The following is a 24,209-nucleotide window of genomic DNA, read 5'->3' on the forward strand; positions in this document are numbered from 1 at the left end:
CACACACATGACACACACAGCTCAGCTCTACTGCATCCATTCCGATTCACACACATGACACACACAGCACTACTACATCTATCCTGATTTACACACATGACACACACAGCTCTGTACATCCTAATATACATGCATCACACACACAGCTTTGCTACATTTACATCACCAGACTCCTGGATGAAGTGAAGAGCCACTGGTCATGCGATTCCTGACTCCACCCACACATGTGATCACATAACGGTGATGTCATCACATGTCCTGGTAGCTGCTGTCGGCTTATCCAGTATACAGTACTTTATACCAAACTGCACAATGGCTCCTCCAACAACAGTGACGTCACCGCAGGTCCTTCAGTCCACCGGATCTCTATAGTGGTGGTAGGTCGGTGTCTTCTGTCAGGACCACTGAGTTGTGCCTGAGATAATAACTTCGTTGTAGTCTTATTTTGTTATTTTTGTCCTCCCCTTTTCAAGAGTCCTAACTGTGTTGTTCTTTTGTTGGTCAGGCTCTGTGTTTTATATGTGTTGTAGGACTTCTGATGACATCACCAGGGGCAGAGCATCAGAAGCACTCACATACTCAGTGACAAGTGGTCATTAGTAGTTTGACTATTAAACGATTTTGACACATAAGAAAGATTACAGTTTCACATTAGAAATCTAATGGATATTTACATAGATAATCTATACCTTGGTAGGTCCAGTCAGAGATCCCATTCAGCACTCCTTCTGGATCTCCAGATGAAGTAAGCCTGAGTGCTGGACCAGAAGCCATCTCTTGATAATAGATATCATTTTCAAAGATGAAAACCTAGAATCAAACAAAAAATAGTGTGTATATAAAAATAAACAGCAACAGGACTATTTTTTAAGTATTTATCAATTTTCGACAATTTTATTACTTTATTTTAAAGTTCTTTGTCATACATTAGAATAAACAAATGAAGTCCTAGTTTAGTTACAGAAGGTGACCAAGTCATGTATAACAAAAAACATTCCTGGAAAAATCACATGACTTTCATTTCCTAAAGTATCCGTGTTTGAGAGGTTTGTAAAGTTACCAAGGACCAATTATGGATGTACCAACAGGGTATGTATATCTAATTATATAGGGCAAAATGTAGAACTAGTTTTACATAGTAAGGGCTTATTCAGACGGGAGTATATCGGTCGGCTTTTCCTGCCTCACCGATATACGCTGCCCCTCTCTCCAAGGGGAGGAGGCGAGACGGGCTAGGAGCTAGTACACTGAGCTCCAATCCCCTCTCCGTTCTCTCTCCGCTCCTCGCCACTGTTTGCAATGGGAGGGGGTGGGATGGGGGTGAGACTTAGCTCCACCCCTCCCATTGCAAACAGTGGCAAGGGGCAGAGAGGGGGCGGGAGCTCAGTTCACTAGCTCCCGTCCCCGCCTCCTGCCCTTGCAGAGAGGGGCAGCGTATATTGGCCAGGGTGAAAACCCGACCGATATTGCCTGTCTGAATAAGCCCTAACATATTATGTTAGGCTTAGTCCATCTAGTTCAGCCTGTTTCCACCCCCACCCCCCCTGTTGATCCACAGGAAGGCAAAAAAAAAAAAACCAATGAGGCAGTAGCCAATTTAGCCCATTTGGGGTAAAAAAAAATCCTTCCTGACTCCTTAATGGCAGTCGGAATAATCCCTGGATCAACGTTTGAAATTTCCTACCTGACTCCAGGACCTGGTTATTTAATGTCTATATTCTGTAATGGCAGTGCTTGGCCATTCATTGAATTCTATGAATTGGCCAGATGCTGCCTGTGATTGGCTGAGTGCTGTGACCAATCACAGGCAGCACTCAGCTGTCATTCAATGAATGGCTGAGAGCTGCCTGTGTCTGGCTAAGCGCTCAGCCAATCAGATACAGCACTTTCAGCAGGTGGGGATTTTAAATTTCCCCCCTGCTGAAAGATCTTCAGAGCAGTGCAGGGAGAAGACAGGCTAGACGCGCCTGAGCCCCGGCAGTTGAGGAGAGGTGAGAATAATTTTTTTTATATTTTTAACACATTCTAGGGATTAGTTTCAGGAAAGGGTTTATATTTAAAGCCCTTCCCCCGAAAATCCCAGCAGGGCTTGCTAGCAGCTCATTGCTTTTAATGGGACTGCAGAAGTCTCAGCTGTGACAGCTGTGGCAGGGGATTCTTTACTCCCCGTCGGGAGTCCTCTTGGCACTGATCACTGTGACTCCCCGCTGAGGAATATTGACATGCACCACGGACCTATGGTGCACGCATGTCCGATGTTTTGCAGGTACGTGCGTTTGCAGGCCTGTAAAACACAGACATGTGAACACACCATAGGTAACCAATGTTTCTAATAGGAGAGTGTTTTTGTGCGCACAACTGTACACACATAAACACGCTTGTGTGAAGCTATCCTTACACACTATGTTACTACTGTGTTTCCCCCAAAATAAGACCCTGTCTAATATTAATTTTTGCCCCAAAGAGGCACAGGGTCTTATTTTCAGAGGTGTCTTATACTCACCTAGTAGTTGCCGTTCGGGTCCCTCCTGCTAGGCCGCGGCACTCCAGCAGGCTTCCGTGTAGTTTTCAATGCCGACAGAGCATCTCTTGCTGGTTACCAGGCTTGAATACCCCACCTCTAGCAAGCAATTGCTCTGATTGATTCTGGAGCACCTCCTCAGCCAATCAAAGTCGGCGCTCGATAAACCAATCAAAGCCATTCAATGAATGACTATGATTGTTTCATCGAGCGTCGGCTCTGATTGGCTCAGGTGGTGCTCCTGAAGGCCAGGTATTCAAGCCCTGTTACCAACAAGAGATGCCCCATCGGCAATGAGGACTGCACAGAAGCATGCCAGAGCGCCGCAGGCCAGCGGGAGGGACCCGAACGGCAACTGCTAGGTGAGTATTGTTTTGGTTTTTTTTCCATGTACTGTAGTTAGGGCTTATTTTTGGGGTAGGGCTTATATTTCAAGCCCCATCCCACCCCAAAAATCAGGGTAGGGCTGATTATTGGGGTAGGTGTTTATTTTTTGGGAAACACAGTATGTTACCACTGCTGCCTTACAGTAGTGTTGCCTTACAGTAAGTCCAAAAACATTTGCATGGGTTTTGTAGGTTCTTGCCATTTTCATGAAGGTTTCATCCAAAGACCATAATAGTTTATAGGTAAATTTGCTTCCTATGAAAAAGGCCTGTGTGTGTGTATGTGTGTGTGTGTAAGATAGGGGAATTAGATTGCCAGCCCCACCGGGGACAGTGTGATAATTACGGTACAGAACAATGGAATAAATTTGTGCTATATAAGCCAAGTGAAATAAAATGTGATTTTCAAGTTGTGTGCACAAAATGATTTAATCCCTCTGCTCTACTCTTTGTCATCGAGCTCTAACCGAACAGAGCAGAATACTAGACATTTTCATGCTGACTCACCAGTTGGCTCCCATGAGGTCCCCAGTTGGCATATTGCAGATTAGTAGTATTTTTTCCAGGTGGGCTGAGATTCCATAGTTCCCTGTAAATGAGGGTAATGTATTACTGTTATAGTCTGACTCTACTGTTACCATTCTATTAACTTATATTTTGTGCAAATCTGTTATAATAAGGTTGCGTTTTTTGCCACACTCATATGTTCAGTATGTCAATGTTATCTTTTGTATGAAAACCTAAAATATGCATAAAATTAGAATAGTGCATAGAGTCAGCTGTATACTTTCATTGTTAGACTCAGAAGGGATTGACCACCTCGGCATACTTTAAAGGGGTCTTCACACTTTTTTTTTTAAACACAGCATGGCATGAGATTAAAATTGAGGCAATACTCACCTCTCTTCTTCATGTACAGCTTGAGCAGTGCCGGCAGTCATTCTGGTATGGAACTCAGGTGACAGCTTGCAGCTAGTCAGAGGCAGCAACATCACTGCCGGTTCTCCAGGCATCAGTGCTCACATCTTGGATGAAGGGAGGTCCGTCAGAGCTGCTCAGCTGTTTCCCGGAGGGTTGAAGAGAGGGGGGTATAGTCTGTTTTGTTATTTTAGGACATACATTGCTGTTAATTTTTTTTTTCATAGTGGGACAACCCATTTAAAGAGGTCCCATCAGCCCTCCTGAGATGTTGATTTTAGTAAATACCTTTCTGAGTCATCTTTTCTTATAACTTAGTGTTGTGCCAGTCGTCTGTTATTCCTTTTAGAAACGTATGCATACATTGACAACTGGGTGATACCATTCCCCTTGTCCAAGAGGGTGTGTCCCTACAGTCATTTTATAACATTGTGGGTTTTGTTATGTTTTCAGTGTGTAATGTAATATTGATTTGATTTATGTTAGAGATTTTTTATGAATTTACATGAATCGGAGATTCTTTATTACTTTGTCACATTGTAGCCACTATGTTGAAGAAGGTGCTATGACCAGAATATCCATACTAATATCTGGCTGGCTCTTGTTATTACTTTATTGCTACTGTTCATCCATTCTTCTAGCAAAAGGAATTGAAGGATGGTGTGCCAGGAATACAGAAATGGAACATTTTTCTAAAACCAGGACTTCTGCCCTCTTCAAGAAATCGTTCCATTTGTAACATTTCTATTTTATTCTGACATTTATCTCTTGCCACCAAAAACTGTTCGCTGCATTGCAGTGCATTCTACAAGTTAATATTACTTGGGCTTAGGCCAGTCAAAGGATTTCAATTTGATTCCGTTACAATACTATTAACTGTACCTGTACCTCTCAGGAACAAGGCTTGTAAATATTTAAGCGCTAGTTTAACCACATTTTTCATCTGACTTATTTAGTCTCTATTCTATTAGAATGTAATGTGTTGGGTATTCACTAATGGGTCCTTCCTCTATTCCCTGTTTCAATATTTCCTATGGTAAATGGACTGATTAGTTGACAGGGAGGTGTATGCCCAGACTTGTCAATCAACCATAACTGCAATTTGTTGATTCTTGCCATGCCCTCTTATAGGTGCTTGTCATTTTCCTTTCCTGTCTGCATGCATGCTAGGTGGGCTCAGTTTGTTGTACTTTGGCCTTAATTCCCTGTCTGTCCATAGGGTTGTTGGTGTGTGCATGCTTGCCAGGTGGAACCTTAGTACTAGTATGAGGCTCTGTCTATATGGTCTGTTGGATGTCGGTGTTTAGTAATGTCCTATCTGTTCCTCCACGCTCCCTGAAGATGGTCAGTACACCTTATTCCCCTGGTCCGCATGGTCTGAAGGCCCCTGTTCTCTTACCTATCTGTCAGGTGTGGTTCTGGACATTAGATGTCTCTACTCTATGACATGGGTAATGTCTGATGCCATAATCCCTACTCCGTCAGATGTGTAATCTCGGACGGCATAATCCCTACTCCATTAGATGGGTGATGTCTGACACCTCCATCTCTACCCCATCAGATGCATGTAGTCTGACGCCTTAGTCCTCAATCCATTTGTATGGTTGTTGAATGATTGAATCCTTTCAGTCCATTGGTGTGGACGCCTGAAATCTGTGTTGTTTGGCGTGGCTGGTCCCCTGTCTGTCCTGTACCAATGCATTTGCCTAGTCATGTTAGCTTTACAATCTGCTATATGTATCCTTCCGTATATTCCATCTAAGGACAGACTAGGGCCGCTAGCCTTGTTTTTAGGCAGGAACTGCCAAGCCCGTTGCTGTAATGATCTATTATGGACATTTTAATATGTTTTGGTATTATGTACTTATGTTGGTACATTAAGGACAATAATCGAGTCTCGGTGCGACATGTTGGTAATATTTGTGCAGTCAAGGTGAATAAGCCCTGCACAAAGGTAACAGCATCATTTCCATGTATTTCTACACTAAGACCAGAGGTCTCATTTTTATGTGGCTTCTTTGTCAGCCTTTCTAAAAAGGTCTTTTGTGGCAATTAAAAACAGCTACCTTGTTTCTCTGAAAATAAGACATTCCCTGAAAATAAGACCTAGCATGATTTTCCAGAATTTTTGAGGATGCAAAATGATTTTTCAGGCTTTTTGAGGATGCTTGAAATATAAGCCCTACTCCAAAATTAAGCCCTGCTAACAGTTAATTTAAAAAGTCAATTTAAATAGTGTCCAGGCAGCTATACATGTAAAAAAGTTAAAGCTTTTTGAACAAAAATTAATATAAGACTGTCTTATTTTTGGTGAAACATGGTATTTCATTTTCACATTCTAAACAGTGGTGGAGATACACATTCATTCATACTTATAGAGCCCTGCGTGCAACTGTGTTGGAAAAGTAAGCAGGCCTTCTACACAGAGTGTAATTCAATTACTAACAACCTCTGGCATTTTTATAATAAGATCTGTAATTGTTTCTAGGCTGTGTCACATTTATCAATAGGCCAAGCACTCTTGTTGATGAATGTGGCGATTACTACACTGGGGAGACATACTGGCATACTACTTGTACAGTGTACTAGGATTAAGACATTACAATGGTTTTTTTCAAGGCACAATAAACAAAATGTTTTTTTCCATACAGTTGGCAGTATATATCTGGAGAGAAAAAAACAAAGATGTAGAGTATCCATAGACTTCTATGGGGCAGACATATGCCAAGAGTGTCTCTTTCCTTTCCGGTTTACATATGGATACATTTTTCTACTGTATAGTAAAGTATGGGCTGCAGTAGTCTTAAAGGCAACATCGTACGTGGAATGCCTTGTATAAAGGCACCATGCCACCATGCCATACATGAACATTATGGGATCACAGGGGCACAGAATCAGAGCCTGTGCTTTCAACTGTAGGAGGCCGGTGTTGATTGACTCATTCGGTAAAGGAACCCATATACATTAATGTTTAATCGTCCGAGTCTGCTAAAAATGGCATGGCTGGACAGCTCTCTAATGTACATGGGAGAAACTCAACTTTCCTCTAAGAGATGATGTTGGGGGACAGAAGGATTGGGGATGCTGAATTTCAATGACGTTTCTGGGGCCATTTGGCTTTTTCCTGATTTAAGATGTTTAAATTTCAGCTGTCAATCCTTTTGTTTCCCTGGGAGATAAGCAGGAACCAGAGCTGTCTGGCTGTGACTTACCTCCATAAACACACAAACGTTTGGCCAAGCCAAACATTCACCTGTACCCATTTGTCCAGCAGGTGTTGAAGGTACCTGCATTGTCCAAAAAAAAAAAATCGAGCACCTGGAAGAAGTTTTCGTTTTGCTGCAAAAATCGGCATGTGGTTACATCTCAGGCAGATAAGCAAATGATTAGACTTGTAATGTGAGTAGATGACTGCTCTTACCACCTGAGGCCCTAAAAGTGGTTTTAGCCCTGGCCTATAAAAAGGCTCTCAGAGGCTACTTGTGTAGAGCTTGTTAAGATGCCTCCAAGACGCAAACAAAGAGATGTCACCCCGTTACCAGAGTCTGAGAAGGGCGAATTATTGGAATAAGAGAAGCTGGATGGTCGTATTGATGAATTGCCGCCACCTGGGCCGTTCTGACCAGGCTGTTAGGAGGTGTTGGGACCAGTGGGTGCATGAGGGCACACAAGGTTCAGAACATCCTTGACAGAGCACCAGTAGAGAGGATCCTTTGACTGTCTGACAATCATGAGCAGCTCCAACTGTGTTCATAACCGCTATTCATAGACCGGTGGCACTATTGTTACAGGCCCATGTGTTTGTCAGAGCCATTTCCACGCGTTTGGCTGGTCTCGCAATACCAATTATGTGTACTGCCTTAGACCACCACTCACCATCTCCACTGTTTGCCATGGTGTCGTGAACGACAAAACTGGACTCTACGAAGTGGAACTGGGTTGTCTTCAGCAAAAAATCCAGCTTTAGCTTGGGCATTCCCAGCGCCATGTTCATGTCTGGAGATCTAGGGGTGAGTGCCTCAATCCTGCATTTGATGTGGAGCGGCCCCCACTGCTGGTGTGATGGTCTGGGGGCCCATCACATATGACAGTTGGTTACACTAGTATAGGTACGAGGGACAATGGCAGCTCAGCGATATGTTCAAGACATCCTGCAGCCACATGTGTTCCTCTCATGGCGGCTTCCAAGAGGCATTTTACAGCAGGATAATGCCTGGCCACACACACAAGGGGGTCACAGGAGCCTCCACAACATAGTCACACTTCTGTGGCTGCCCAGATATATCGCCAGTAGAAAATGTATGGGACCATCTCGTATGCTATATTTTACAGTATACGGGTTTGCACAATCTAGAGGCTCAGTTACAGCAAATGTGGACCTATATGGTGCAGGATACCATACAGAACCTGTATGCCTCCATGCCCGCCCGTATCACATCTTATATCCAAGCTATAGGTGGTACAACAGGGTACTAGAGTCTCCACATCCCCCATATCACATTTTGTATCCAAGCTAGAGGTGGTAGAACAGAGTACTAGAGCCTCCATGCCCACCCGTATCACATATTGTGTCCAAACTGGAGGCGGTGCAACAGGGTTCTAGAGCCTTCCTTCAAGGGGTTAGTTTTCCGAAATAAATTTTCCTTTTGCTCTGATATTGTAATCACTTACCTATATTAATGTTACAATCACTAATATAAAGTTTCATTTAATTCCGCCAACTCTCTTCTAGGTGCTTGATTTTTTTTTACAATGAAAGTATATGAGTACATTAAAGGGGTTGTCCAATTGTAAACCACTGATGGTCTATCCGCAGGATATACTCTCAATAGTATATTAGAGTATACTAGTGAGGTCTGCCACCTTCAGCTATTCATTGGACCAATGTGCTCATGCACTGAGCTGATTTTATGCAGGAAGAAGACAGCTCCATTCCCTCTGCAATGGCCAGTCTTGGTATCACATGCAAATTTTTTATTTAAGGGATTATGAACTTTTCCTGTAATACAAAGACTGGGCACTATAGTGGGAACGGAGCTGATTGCTTCCTGCAGAAATCAGCTTAATACATAAGTAAATTGGCCCAGCAAACAGCTCACAAGCGGAGGTCCCAGGCCATGGACCCTTGCTGATCTACTATTGATAGCAAATCCTGTGGATAGGTCATCAATAGTTTACAACCTTTTTAATATCCAAGATCAGAGAAGGCTCAGATTTCAGCAATTTAGCCCTTAAATATATGGGTGAATAGTGACCGTAGTATCTAAGAAGTTTAAAAGAGGGAGCACTGCTCCACAATTGTGGAGTGTTGGTGGGTTTTCTATGTCAGCTTGGTAAATGATCCTAGATTAGCCAGAGGCATGTGTCTAATAGATTGCCTTTCAGATTGCCTGATAGGCAAAAATACTTTGGAATACTATATACCCCAAAGCATTATACAAATGATCAACTGATCGCAACTTCAAATCCCCTAGTAGGACAAGAAAAAAGTAAAATTAAGTTAAATAAAATAAATCGTAGAATTGTAGAGTTGGAAATGACCTCCAGGGTCATCGGGTCCAACCCCCTGCTCAGTGCAGGAGTCACTAAATCATCCCAGACAGATATTTAAACACTTCCATTGAAGGAGAACTCACCACCTCCCATGGTAACCTGTTCCACTCATTGATCACCCTCACTGTCAGAAAGTTTTTTCTAATATCTAATTTGTGCCTCCTCCCTTTTAGTTTAATGCACTTCTCCACCAGAAGACTAACACAATTTTCCATTTTTTCTTACTACGGTAAAATATATTTGGTACTATCACAATCCCATCAACCCGTAGAATATAGTCAACTTATTAATTATACCACATGGAGTGTGCCTTTAAAAAAAAAAACCAATAAAACAACAATGGTGGATTTGCTTTTTCCCCATTTGCCTCCGAAAAAAATGTAAAAAAAATCTGTCAATAAATTATATGTACCCAAAATGGTACCAATAAAAACTTGAATTCATTCTGCAAAAACAAGCTCTCCTTGGAAACGTTATGGCACTTGAAATGTGGCAACACAGATTTACAGTAATAAGGAGAAAGCTGTGGGAGGGCAGAAGCGACCCGTAGCTCAAGAATACACTTGATTTATAGGTCACAGTTATCGCAGCATACTGCAACTATTACACAACGGGTTTAACAAAAATGCAATTCACAGATAACAGACAAGCTGCTGAGATCAGCATCAGATAGGGTTATTTTTGGTGTTTGGATCACAGCAATATATAACGCAGCCTACAGTGTCATAAATATAAGCATACAAGAACAAACAGCGCGCAAAAATCAGGAAATCAAATAGATTAAGAGCTCCTGCCCACGGACGGATGTTTGCTGCAGAATCTGCACCGTGGATCAGCAGTAAATAGCGCCCATAGCATGCTGTGGGAAATCGATTCTTCCTGCACACTTGCAGAAAAATCGCACCATGCTCCATTGTTGAGCGGATTCTGCATGGAGGACTTCCATTGAAGTCAATAGAAGCCGTCCGATCCGCGGCCCTTCCGCAATAACGTTGCGGAAAGGTCGCGGATTCTGCGTCATCACTAGGCGGTTTAAAAAAATTCTCCACTGCGTATATCCGACGACTCGCCGCGGTAAAGAAGAAAAAGAAACTAAACAGTGGACGCTTGCGGAATCCGTCTCAGCAGAGTGCAGGGGGCCTAATTCTCAGCATTTGTATCTAGAAGTAGAAAAAGATACAGACACTATACAAGATGCTATATAAAACTACAACGGCATTCTGCCAACAGAGGCAGACAACAGAACTGCTATGGGGCTGTGAGACAGCGGGGCCTGAGGTTGAATGGCTCCACTGTTGCTCCCTTCCCCTTCAAAAGTCCAGCCAGCGGCAGTAGAGCTTTGGCTGCTGATATAGAACTACAGTTTATATTAAAAGTCTACACAACCCTGTTAAAATGCCATGTTTTTGTTATGCTAAAAATTCGACAAAGATGAATAATTTCCACCTTCAATGTGACCCGTTTTCTGTATAATTCCATTGAACAACAGACTGAAAAAAAAAATGAGGTAGTTGCATAAATATGGACACCATAAAACTAGTACTTTGTTGATGTACCTTTTGACTTCATGACAGCAATCAGTCTTTTTGGGCAGGTGTAATCTTTGACCACTCTTCCTTGCAAAAGCGCTTCAAATCTCCCAGATTACGAGGCATCTCACATGTAGCGCCCTCTTCAGGTCAACCCACAGATTTTCAACGGAATTCAGGTCTGGGCTCTGGCTGGGCCATCTCAAAACTTTGATCTTCTTCTGGCAAAGTCATTCTTTTGTTGATTTGGAGATCTGCTTTGGGTCATGGCTGTGGTTGTGCTGAAAGGTGAAATTCCTCTTCATCTTCAGCTTTTTAGCAGAAGCCTGAAGTTTTTTTTTTGCCAAAATGGATTGCTCATAATTCCCTCCACCTTGATAAAAGCTTCAGTTCCAGTAGCAGAAAACCAGCCCCAAAGCATAATGCTGCCTCCACTATCACTGTGGGTATGGTAGTCTTTTGGTGATGCGCAGTGTTGGCCTTGTTCCACACATACCTTTGAAAATATGGCCAAAACGTTCCCCCTAAGTCTCATCAGACCATAACAGGTTTTCCCACAGACTTTTGACAGACTTGATGTAGGTGTTGGCAAAACATAGCCGGGCTTGGATATTTTTCTTTGTTAGAAAAGGCTTCCATCTTGCCACCTGTCCGCACAGCCCAGACATATGGAGAATACAGGAGATGGTTGTCACATGCATTACATAAACAATACTTGCCAAAAATGCCTGCAGCTCCTTTAATGTTGCTGTAGGCCTCTTTTCTTCAGTTTTTTTTCATCAATTCATGAGGGACGTCCAGTTCTTGGTAATGTCACTGTTGTGCCAAACTTAAACCACTCCTTAATTAACGTCTTCACTGTGGTCTATGGTACATGTAATGCCTTGGAAATGTTTTGGTCCCCTTCTTCTGACTGATACCTTCCAACAGCCAGATGCCTTGATGTGTTGTAAGCCCTTTACAGGCCAACTAAGAAAATGTCAGGGAAATCCTCCTAGAAGAGCTGGACTTTATATGGGGCGAATCAGAACCACTTTAAATATCAGTTATGTACTGACTACTATTTAACATGAGGTTAAATGTGATTGGCTAATTCTGAACACAACCACATCCCCAAATATAAGAGGGTGTTCACACTTATGCAACCGCAGTATTTTAGTTTTGTAATTTTCATTTTTCTACCCCAAAATATACATTTATCCATGCCTGAAAGCGCTGCGGAATAAGTTGGCGCTATACAAATAAAGATTATTATTATTATATTATTATTACTATTCACTGTATCTACTCAGTGCAGTCCAGAGATGGACTTCTCTCCCTTCTCCTGCAGTCAATATAGTGAATGCTATGGAGGAGGAGATAGGGAGGAGTCCATTTCTGCATTGCAGAGTCACGGCATCTAGCAGGATCATGATAGGGACACACAAATTGAATATCTACAGTTATAAACCCTTTGTATTTTTATGTCATGTAATTAAATGGTAGCCTGAACTGAGCATATACTACCATATCAGCAGCGCGAGTTTTACTGCTGTTGGTTGAACTTCTGGGAGGGCACTATATCCTTGAGGGACACAGAGGGGCACTGTAACTACAAGGGGCACATAAGGGACACTATAACCTGTAGGGGTACTATAACTTTGAAGGCCACAGAAAGGACACTATAACCTTGAAGGGCACAGAGAGGGTACTATAAGGGGCATTGTTACTTTCTGGGGCCACAGAGAGGGAACTACTACTATGGGAGGTACTGAAAGGGACATTATGGGTAGCAGCAGGATTGTAAGAATGTGCAGAGATAATTTGGCAATTCATGGCTGGAAGAAGTCTTCATGATGGTCTTGTTCCAAATATAGAATGAAAACTGACTGCATTATAGGGGTTTCCCAGTGAAATACTATTGATGACCTATTATCAAGATAGTCCAAAATACTAGAAAAGTGACAGCATAGAGGAATTAGATAAAATTCAGATAATCCTTATTGGTCCATGGTCATTCCACAAAAAGAGAGAGCAGGCTATGTTTTGGCCTTTTTTCATGCTCAAAAAAGCTTTTTTTGGACTATCTATAGAGTCTGGAGGCTCGGAATTTTTTTGTGGCCTGCATCCTGCTTCCACCTCCCCCTGAAGGGGTCTCTTTGAGTGCTGCTGTATTTTTCCTCTTTTTGTCTATTATCAAGATAGGTCATCAATAGTTGATCAGCAAGGGTCTGCCGCTCGGGACCACAAACGATCAGCTGAATGGGCACATGCTGTGAATGCCGCAATAACACAGAGCTCGAAGTGGAAGCCTCCGCGCCGATCTCTGTGTAGTGGCCGGCGCTTGTAACTGCAGACACGGCTCTCAGTGAACTTATATATATATATATATATATATATATATAAAATTAGTGAAATGAATATGACTCCATGTTCTATCCTATGTGTAGCCATTTTGTGAGCAAGTAGCCATCTTCCGTGTCAATTATTTTGTACGTTTCCTTTAACAAAAATGTATTGAAGAATAAGAAGGGACCTCGATGATTAGAATATTCCAAAGCCCTAGATTGATTGTCTTGGGTCATTGCGCGCTGTTCTCCTGTCTCTCTCTAAACAATTATTGTTTATAATTAAAGTTCACTTTGTGTTCGGAGAAGTTAATCATGAAGGATTCTACTGCGTCTGCACTGGTTTCCCTTCAGCAATTTAGATGTTATATTCCTTATCTTGCATATTTATGTTTCTTTGACCAATGGTAAATATTATAATAGATTTGAATTATTGTAATTAGACCCTGTGCCTCTATAAAAGCTGCTGTCTGTCAATCAATAAACAGATTAATTTGGTCATGCTAAGTCTTATTGTGGTGAGAGTTAGCTTACCTCCAAATAAGAATTTGGACCCCAAAAAGCATATCATATAGCAATTATTGATTTTTGCATTAACATATATATAGATACACATAACAAATCTTTACCAAGGACATCAGTTTCTGAAAAGAATGATCTTCACATTAATGGTCAGTGGGGGAGGAGTGTGTGAGTGTTGGAATAGTAATTTCAATGGGTTTAGATATGAGTGTACCAAGCTGGATGTTGGGGAAAATGTTTGCAGTTCTTCCCCAACCCCCAGAGTCATCCGACAGAGAGAGAGCCAGAGGAGCTGCCAGCCATGCTTAAGAGGCAGACCATAGCATTAAAAAGAGTAACCTGGGAAAGTGGGGTGACACCTCAACATCATGATGTGCAGCTGATACTGGTCTAAAAATAAGCGGGGGCAAGGCCTTCCAACTCATGAGGTAGGACCTTATCTCTCAGGGATTGCACAGCAGATATCAGCTGGTCAAGTGTAAGCAAGATGCTCTTGAGCCATCAGAACAGTCGTGATGGTAGCAGATGTCATCAAGGAAAGCAGAGGTGGGATGTAGGCCATATCATTTACTCCAAACCATCCATTATCCACATACCTCTCCAAGAAGACATCCAAACTGAAGGTGCTCATAAATGATGGCTATGTTGATTGCCTCTATTGTCCTGTTCTTGTCCATTTCAGTATAATAAAACAATCCTCAAGCAGCACCAATGCCTGAGTGAAACACATCTGCTCTTGATGTGCCTCAGGCAGTTTTTTTTACCGTATGTATTGTAAAAATGGTTAGTATAAAAAAAAAATCTGCTGTATTCTATTTTGTAAGCATTTGTTTGTTCTCCTTTGTGACTTAGCAAGAGCATAAGCTAAAGTTCAGTGATTTAAGATATTGACATCTTTCTGTTTTGTTGCAATGGCCATTTTTACAAAAGTGAGAGAAGGAAGTGCAGACACACAGTATTTGTTGTCTTCTTTGTATTCACGTCTCAGAAAGTAATATAACTATTACTTTGTTATTGATTGAACTTGCTGACAGAATATTGGTTAACCGTCCGTTTCTGAGGAGCTAATTTAAAAGTGGCAACCAATCTGGCTGGACTTCCTGCTGTCACAGACAGTTTAGTGTTTTGCTTTTGTTGAATAGTTAAATAATTTAAAATGTCTGGTTTAGGTGTTTTATATGTTTTCTGTTTGTTGTTTAACTTGTCACTGGAGATGAGCGAGCATACTCGCTAAGGGCAATTGCTCGAGCGAGCATTGCCCTTAGCGAGTACCTGCCCGCTCGAGAGAAAAGTTTCGGCTGCCGGCGCGGGTGACAGGTGAGTTGCGGCGGGGAGCAGGGGGGAGCGGGGAGGAGAGAGGGAGAGAGAGATCTCCCCTCCATTCCTCCCCGCTCTCCCCCGCCGCTTCCTACCCGCCGCCGGCAGCCGAACCTTTTTCTCTCGAGCGGGCAGGTACTCGCTAAGGGCAATGCTCGCTCAAGCAATTGCCCTTAGCGAGTATGCTCGCTCATCACTACTTGTCACTACTGTGCTCCAAATTTATATGCACAACATGTACTCGTATGTCACAAAATTGTCAAATAGGCTACACCGCCTCCTGTATTAATGATATGACATCTCGGTTATTCTCTGATGGATCTGAGATATTTTTACAACTTTTACTTATCAGCTATCGATGAGATGCTCCAACATATAGAACTTCCAAATGTTCATAATCTGTGCTCTTAATATATTAGTCCTATGTTCATTTTACTTTACTCTATTTTTATTTTGTGTAAGAAAACTGTAAAATGACACTTTTTAAAAATAAATTTGAACCAAATTTCTAAGTATACCTGCATAATCTTACCTGCTCCTGATACTGTAAACAGTATGTGAAGCAATGAAGGACACTCCTGTAATCTGCAATATATAAAATTCCAGATGACAAATTAGAATAAACTTCTAATAATAAACATTTTATTTTTTTTATTTTCAGAAGTAACTTAAAGGGGTTTTACCAGAATGTGAAGTTATGCCCTATCGGCTGAGACCCCCGTCGATCCCAAGATCAGAGGTCCTGTGTCCCTGTTCCTCCCCACTGCGGGGTTACTGCACCCACCTCAGTGAGTAGAAAACTGATTGCAGCACTGGTGGTGCAAGCACACCCGAGCTCCATTCACTTTCAATGCACTGTTGAGATACCCAAGTGGCACCTGCTCAAGTATCTACACCAGCCACATTGAAATGAATGGAGCACTAACCACGCATGCTCAGCCAGTGCTCCATTCTCAGTGAGGTCACTGCCAGGAGAATGTGCAACAGGAGTTCTCCAGATCATCGGGGGTCCTAGCAGTGATATCACACACAATATTGAAATTAGATAATGTCTGTGGAATGTGATGTCACTCGGGATCTCAAAGAGAAACTGTTCCAATCTTCCATTACTTGGTTATCTTCTTTGTGGTGTGTTTCCTACTTATCTTCTTGTTTGTCCTGGATCGCTTGATTTTGCCCTACCTATAAATTGAGCCCAGCCTGCTGTCCACTGTCAGATATGCTTTGGGGTCTATTCTGGTGACAGCAACTTAGGTATCTGACCAGTAAAGTCCACATGCCCATGCAGAGGATAAGAGTAGAAAACAGAAGATATATTAGACTCCTCACATCTTTTAGGCTGTGCCAACTTAATATCCATCTCTTGAAACTATTCTTAACCTTGTTGCCAAGCTTCTTTCAGCAATCTCGAATAGAATTTTCTCAGTGAGCTACTTTATGCTGCAGACTAGAAAACCTGCCATATCCATATCTGCTGTCAGCTGGCTTGGAACTGACATCCAGGTATACTCTTAAGCTAGAATTCTTAGGGAGTGTAACAGATGAGAGTATCATCACGTGGCTCAAGCAGATACGAAGAAACTCAAAAACTGTTTTAAAGCATATTAATTTCTTAAATATGCTGTCCTACTTAATGGGGTTGCCCGAGTTGTTGAATTTTAATTAAATATATTCCCCATGTGTAAAAATCATAAACAAGAAAATATTCACTTCTCCAGGCTACCTCCTGCATCCAGCGCCACAGCTTTGGGCCTCCTCTATGACATATTTTACAGGCTGCAGCAGCCTGTGTACAGTATGTCACAGGCTGCTGCAGCCAATGACAGAGCTTAGTGATCAATTGCTGAACTCTGTCATTGGCTGCAGCAGCCTGTGGTGTCCTGTACAAAGGGTGCTGCAGCCTGTAAGCAATGCATCAGTCAGGAGACCCGAACCTGCGGCGCTGGACACACTGGGAGAATTATTAGCTGGTTTATTATTTTTACACATGTAACATGTTTAATTAAAATTTTAGTAACTCAGACAACCCCTTTAAAGAAGATTTCTACCAAGAATGTAAAATCAGACATGTAGTAGTAAATTAGAGCAGTAGCTTTTTTCAAGCAAATGGTTACACTTCCTGTTGTCACGGCTGTCATTATTATTCAGTTTACATTATAATAACTGATCTACACTTTACCAGACCCTCTCCACCCATTTCCCTGACATTAGGGTATAATAGGGCGATTAGAGTCTAGGTTCTGGGTGGGGTTGTCCTTGTCAGGACGGGTATCTGCATGTTTAATGAATACGATAATATCTAGTTAACAGAATCTGCATACAAGGCTTTAGTAAAAATTATTTTAAATGATTGAAATAAAGAGTATTTTTTATATTATATATAGCACAATACTTTAGTGAATTCTCTATATAATATTTTGTGCGAGATTGCTGGAGACCAATATTTCTAGCAGTTATGTGATATGTAGTAGTAAATTAGATATTAGAGCAGTACCTTTTTTTAAGCAATATGACTACACTTCCTGTTTACAGGATTGTCACTATTATTCAATTTACATTATAATACCTGATCTATTTACACTGCAATAAACAAATGTAAAAACAGTGTAAAGATCACATCAATATTCTTTGCATGAGATTCTCCCTTTATTAAAAAAAGTATATTAACCCTTTCCAATCCACTGTCTGACGTCTAAAGACATTCTAATTGAAGGCTGTACGACTCCGATGTCGGAAGACGTCCGGCAGGGTATTCTTACTGTAGATTACTCGCTGTTCTGTTGTCGGGGGGCCTCTCTGGCATGTCACATACTGCAGTACTGGCTCTGGCCAGCAGATGGCGCCATTGTATAATGGCAGAAAGAGAAAACTCCCTAGGAAACCCTGAATCCAAAATTGGACTGCAAAGGGTAAAAGTCAGCTGCAGACACAAACTATGAAGCAACACCTTTTCATATTCAAATAAAGCTGGGGGGAAAAGTTAGTACAAAGGGTTAGCCAAAGAATTGCGGTTTATAAGTATTTCTATTATGTATTACCGTCCTTCTTCCTGTGTGATCCAGGCTGCTTCCTAATAAAACTTGGTACAATACCAGAAAAAGCCAAAGACAATTGAAAGTATACTGTAAATCTGTGAAGTGAGGAGATAAGGGGGAATCGGGGGATTCCAGAAGATTTGCTTGTATCTATATGTATGGTTGGAGAATTCGGATTTTATCCTTCTAAAAGTTATACCTCAACAAGAGGTGACTGCAGTGTCCTACTACCAACTTTCTCGCATGTCTCATTCAAAGCAAATGGAATTTTTTACTTTAAGGAAACACTATTTTGTTAGTCAGGGAAAGAAAATTCTACATGACCACCAGCTCTTTACTGCAATGATCCTGCCAAACAAATCCCCATATCTTCATTTACTGAAGTGCTATGATTCAGATTTATGTTTCCTCTGCCAGAAGCCTTTCATACAAAGTCTCACTGATTGGCACCCTTTAAGGCTTCTGGGAAGTCCTACTAAAAACATTCGATTCCCCTTTATTATAGTCTAGCAGTACTAAATCTCATGTGCATGGTATTCCTAGCAATGAAACATTCCAAAGGCCCCCATACACACAAAAATTGGCCGATTTCAGCAGGTCTGGCTGACTATCTTATATACATTGGGACCTCTCTTCCTCCATATAGGATGTAGAGGGAGAGAACAATTTCAACACTCCATCCTATCCTTCTAAGGGGAGATAAGCCGCATAGCTGTTGGCCAAACAAGTGTGACCATACACATTAGACAGAAGTAGGTTGAACAATTGTCTGGTGAACAATCATTTTGTAGACAAAGTCATAGAAGTAAGAAGATAATTATACAATTGAACAACCATTGAATGAATGATAGTCAGTGAACGTTCTTCTCTCAAAAGTAGCAATACACATTTTAGCCCATATTGCCCATCACACTTGTTCGAACTGTCCATACATGTTCAATGACACTGGACAAAAGATATTTTTGGGAATGTTCTTTCAACAAAAGATCTTTCATCCAACTATTGGACGAAGGTTTCAAACGTGGCCGACTTCTTTCTGGACAATGACAGTCTGCCATCGGTTGGCTGAAACAACTATTTGCTGTAAAATTTCACCTGATGTAGAGCACCTATTCAACAGATTAGGGGAAAAACAAGGCCAATGCGTAGGTTCTAATGAGTCCAACTAGTTTATGGAGCATGAGTTAAATATTACTGGGTGCAAAAAGTGTAACTACGCAAATGTGTACCCTGCTACAAAAATATACAGAAATAGAGAATAGAACAGTAGCCTAACTTGGGGGAGATAAAGAGTAGTATGAATAAGCATCATATTAGTCAGTACCTAGAAGAAGACTGTGGGGTCGTCCTTATTGGGACGAGTGCTTCTCTTATAGGCAGGGGTCTTCCCTCCTGGTTATTAGTTCAGGGCAAGATACCTTCCCTAGTTTTCATCTGCATACGGGGTTCGTACATTGGGTATCTTACCTTTCACGCTGAGGTCGGCTGTCAACCGTGCTGGACTGGATCATCACTTACCCGGTAGGTTGACGCGGTGGTTCCACGTCCACAGTCCTTACAGCTAAACTCCCCCTCTCTGCCCCTTGCCAGCTGCCGGCAAAGGGAGGGGGCAGAAGCTTAGCATAGATAGTGGCTAAACTCCCTCCCCCTCTTCGCCCCAGCCTATGGCAGCTGCTGGCAAGGGGAGGGGGAGGGACTTTAGCAACATGATCCACTGCTAAAGTCCCTCCTCCTTCCCTTTTCTGGCGTCTCCAAGGGGAGCCTATGGGAATTCGTGTATTCCTGGTCCTATCTTTTCCGGGAATGCAAGTCCTATTTTTTCTGGGCATGCGTAAAATCGGCCATCCGGCTTGCACACCTTATGCGCTATCTTTTCCAGATGATTTTATGCACTGAAAGATCACCCATCTGAACAAATGCATTGATATCCAATTATTTGGATGGTCACGATTTTCAACCAGTGTTTTATTGCAGTAGAATAGCCGCAATAATACGCTTGTGTGAAAGAAGCCTAAGAGTATGTTCAGATCGGGTGGAAATGCTGAGGAATTTCCACAACGGAAAATTCTACAGCAACCTATGCAGCATTTCCGGATACTATTCAAAATCCCCACCATCAGTACATATCCGCAGCTGATCTTGGCAGATACAGCGCTCCCCTCACCTCCCAATTCTTCATGCTATCAGCGCAGCCTTTCACCCGGGACCCGGCGGCCTCTAGTGAGTGACTAAGCAACTAAAGCCTACTTTCACAAAATGCAGCTGTATCATTGCGGTCTTAAACAGTGAGTAGGATTCAATTTTATTCTTTGAGATGTGTTTTAATTGTAATGTGCTTAGCAATGACAAATTTCACATAATCATCTCTGGAGAAGAAGTTGTTATTTGAATTGATTAGCAACAAGAAGATTACTAGCTCCTCCGGGCTGTCAGTGCCACCCATGGTCCAGGGAGCTCATATATCACACTTCAGTTTCTCCACTATTAGGTTTCTTGCAGATTCAGCACAAGTTCATAAATCATAAAAGTTTCAGTGCCATCCATTAATGCATTTAATCTGAGCCTGGGAGATGAGGTAAAGCAGTGCAAGAGAAACATTTTTCTTGCTATTGTTAATTTGAATTATTCAATAACTACAAGGAAATGAGGCTAAAGGCGATTTTCATTACAATGTATCCAAAAATGACGGACCATAAGAATAATTAGTGTAAGTAGATAAAATTAATGTTAAACTGGCCACTTGCAATAACTGGCAGTCAAACAACTGACAGCTGTTCCACCTTAAAATCTTCACAACCGCCTAATTTAAATTTATGTCATGAGGTCATGAAGGGTGTATGGAGCTGATTTGGGAGCCATGGCTGCCCCATAATCAGTGGCTTTCAGTTGTTTCTGCTGGCTGACAGTCACCGGTAACTTTGATCTCAGCAGTTAAATGGTTAGATGCCGTGGGCAAAACTGACCAATGCATCTAAACAGTCAGCAGAGATAGGGACCTTCCCACGCCCCATCAGCACCACTACAACACTGTCGAGGAGTATCAATAGGTCCACGAAACTTACTGAAGGCTCTCAAGGCTGACAAGCATGCGTTTGGCATGGCTACATAGACAACACTACAAATCACTATATGCTACTCCAAAGTATTGCAGTTTACAGTTTAAACGACGATCAAATGATCAAAAGTTCAAGTTCCCTGTGGGGATAAAATAAACGTGTTAAAAAAATTTAATATTTTTTTTTTTAACAGTAAAAAAATGTTAAAAAAAAACCTTTTCCCATAAAAAATCTAAACCGCCATGTATTTGGTATCACTGTGTACATAAAAGTCCAAACTACTAAAATATCACAATGATTATCTTGCACAATGATGGGGAGGGAAAAGAAAAAGGATGGAATGCCAGAATTATGATTTTTTTTTTTGCTGTCTTGGCTCACAAAAAAATTAAATAAAAAGCAAACAAAAATGTTTCCCATATGTTTACCAAAATGGCGCTAATAAACACTACAGTTTACCATGCAAGAAAAAAAAATCCTGCCAGAGCCCAATTGACTCAGTTTCAGGTCTCTGAACATGGTGACAAAAAGCAATTTTTGTTTAAGAAAACCTTTTTATTTTTGAAAATATTTTTTCTATAAATAAAAAAACATTACAAAACTATAAAAAAATTTGTTTTCACCGCAATTATATTGACCCATAGAACAAAATTCATATGTCATCTTTACTGCAGAGTGAACGCTGTAAAAACTAAATCTCCCCCAAAAATTTTAAAAAATCTCCCCTCACTTAAAAATGTAAAGTTTTTCCGTACATTATATGGTACATTAAAAAGAACCATTCAAAAATACAACTCGCCCCGCAGACATTTATGTCAATGGAAAAAATAAAACGTCATGGCTCTAGGATGGCAGGGAGGAAAAACAAAAATAAAAAAAGTGAAAAATCTCTTGTCCTGAGGGGCTTAACCACTTATGTTCAGCTAACCGAAGCATGCCTGGTTATTTCTGTGGGGAGATGAGACTAAAGGATCTTTTACACGACCCAATGACTGGGCAAATAAGGTAGATGGAAAAATACCTCTGTAGCATCACCTGTTGGATGGCGGCATTCCTTCAAATCAATGGGACTTTTAACAAGTCTTAACAATGATTGGGAACAGGAAGCCAAGCCATAAAACCATACATGGATAGCTGTTTCGGGGTCTTTACCCCTCATCAGTATGCAGTAGGTTTCTGGCTTAGTTGGTGAGAGGCCTGCAATGTGGGTCAGGAAGGGTGTCATGTCTCCTTAAGAGGAGCACCCAAAAAGTGTGTGGAGACACCTAGGGGGTGAGTGGGTTGGGGGATGATATAGTCTCTCCCCAAGGAGAGCACCCAAAAGAGGTGTGGGGATTTTATCTACCTGCGTGAAGCATAATGAATAAGTGCTGACTGGCATCCTCATTGTTGGTCAATGCTCATTGCATGGGCAGATGATCTGGCCAGGTAAAAGGACCCTAAACCACACAAAACCCTCTGGCAGCAGCTTATCTCCTGTGGGAACAAAGGTTCTTTCCACCTTTTCCTCAGATTGGGGGATTTTTGAATTCCTCAATACACAGAGAATTGGCTGATCCTGAAAAAATAGACAAATCCAGGCAACTTTTACGTATTGGGTGTTCATTTGTCAGTTGAAACTTGATAACCCCATAGAAGAACCCAATCAGCTTGTCATAGCCAAGTTACCAAAGATATAACCAGGGCCGTAACTATAGAGGATGCAGGGGATGCGATTGCACCCGGGCCCAGGAGCCTTGGGGGGCCCATAAGGCTTCTCTTTTGCATATAGGGAGCCTAGTACTATGACTAAAGCATTATAGTCGGGGCCCCATTACAGATTTTGCATTGGGGCCCGGGAGCTTCAAGTTACGCCTCTGGATATAACAGATTCTTTTCAAAGACGCCAACAGAACAATATCTCAGAGCCTGTACACATACATGTAAAATTACACATATAACACAATTTATCTGGAAGGCGGCCATACCTTTTGGCTTTTTGAAACCAGAAGCAAATTCTGTAGATCTGGGGAAATCTTTGCACTGGTCATCTGCAGAGACATCTACCGAAATTAAAATGAAGCTACTGTTATATTTCTGAGTAGAGATAAGTGAAACTATGATAATCCACTTAAACTGTGCTTTATATCGATTAAGACTTACATGGGGTGGACAAAAATATGAAAACTGCACGAAATGCATGTGATTTTAATCATTAGCACGGAGCTGCTGTTTTGACTCCTGCTTGGCTGAGAGCTTTCCTGCAAAATTTGTGTTTACTTCACCTCTTGCCCTGCTCTGGGTGGTTTTTGGAGCCAGCTGGTAACAGCAGCTGAGTGGCTCAAACCTTGTTGCTTGGGCAGATGTTCACTTCTGCCTGGCAGCGGCTGTATCATATTTCCTCCACTTAAAATTGGTCTCTACATGTCTTATTGAAATATGATTGATAATCTCGTGTAAATTAAGGCATGCATTTCCCACAGTGTTTCGAGATGTTTGTCCACCCCCTGTGTTTCCTACATATAAATTAATGGAGTCATATCTCTCACATATTGTATAAGTCATTTAACAATGAACAACAACTCTAATTCCAAAACAGTTGGGCCACCTCTAGCTTGGATACCAGATGTGATACGGTTGGCATGGAGGCTCTAGTACCCTGTTGTACCACCTCTAGCTTGGATACAAGATGTGATACGGTTGGCATGGAGGCCCTAGTACCCTGTTGAGCTGCCTCTAACTTGGATGCAAGATGTGATACGGGCAGGCATAGAGGCTCTAGTACCCTGTTGGGCCATCTGTAGCTTGGATATAAGATGTGATATGGGCGGGCATGGAGGCATACAGGTTCCGTATGATATTCTGCGGCATATCGGTCCACATTTGCTGTAACTGAGCCTCTAAATCATGCAAACTCTTAGGCTGTCAAAGCTGGAGTCCCAGATGGTCCCATACATGTTCTGTTTTTGCAATGACTTATGCAAGTATTCCTGAGCCCATGCAGTGATTTGGATTACAGGATCATGCCTATTTTTAATGAAGAGCTGCCTGAGAGCCCGTAGATCT

At 41.8% G+C, this 24,209-nt stretch overlaps 1 protein-coding gene across 1 annotated transcript in view; it reads right to left on the reverse strand.

Annotated features, from left to right (window-relative positions):
- Positions 1-23,206, reverse strand: part of LOC136606429 (inactive dipeptidyl peptidase 10-like) — a 37,422-nt gene extending 14,216 nt beyond the window's left edge. The window contains exons 1-4 of the mRNA XM_066589007.1: positions 23,132-23,206; positions 15,606-15,658; positions 3,415-3,496; positions 690-810 (exon numbers count right to left, since the gene is read on the reverse strand). Coding sequence (XP_066445104.1) covers positions 690-810; positions 3,415-3,496; positions 15,606-15,658; positions 23,132-23,206 — 331 coding nt within the window. The remainder of the gene's footprint in view (positions 1-689; positions 811-3,414; positions 3,497-15,605; positions 15,659-23,131) is intronic.
- Between the last annotated feature and the right edge of the window lie 1,003 nt (positions 23,207-24,209).

Source organism: Eleutherodactylus coqui, chromosome 1 (genome assembly GCF_035609145.1).
Source record: "Eleutherodactylus coqui strain aEleCoq1 chromosome 1, aEleCoq1.hap1, whole genome shotgun sequence".
Taxonomy (NCBI): domain Eukaryota; kingdom Metazoa; phylum Chordata; class Amphibia; order Anura; family Eleutherodactylidae; genus Eleutherodactylus; species Eleutherodactylus coqui.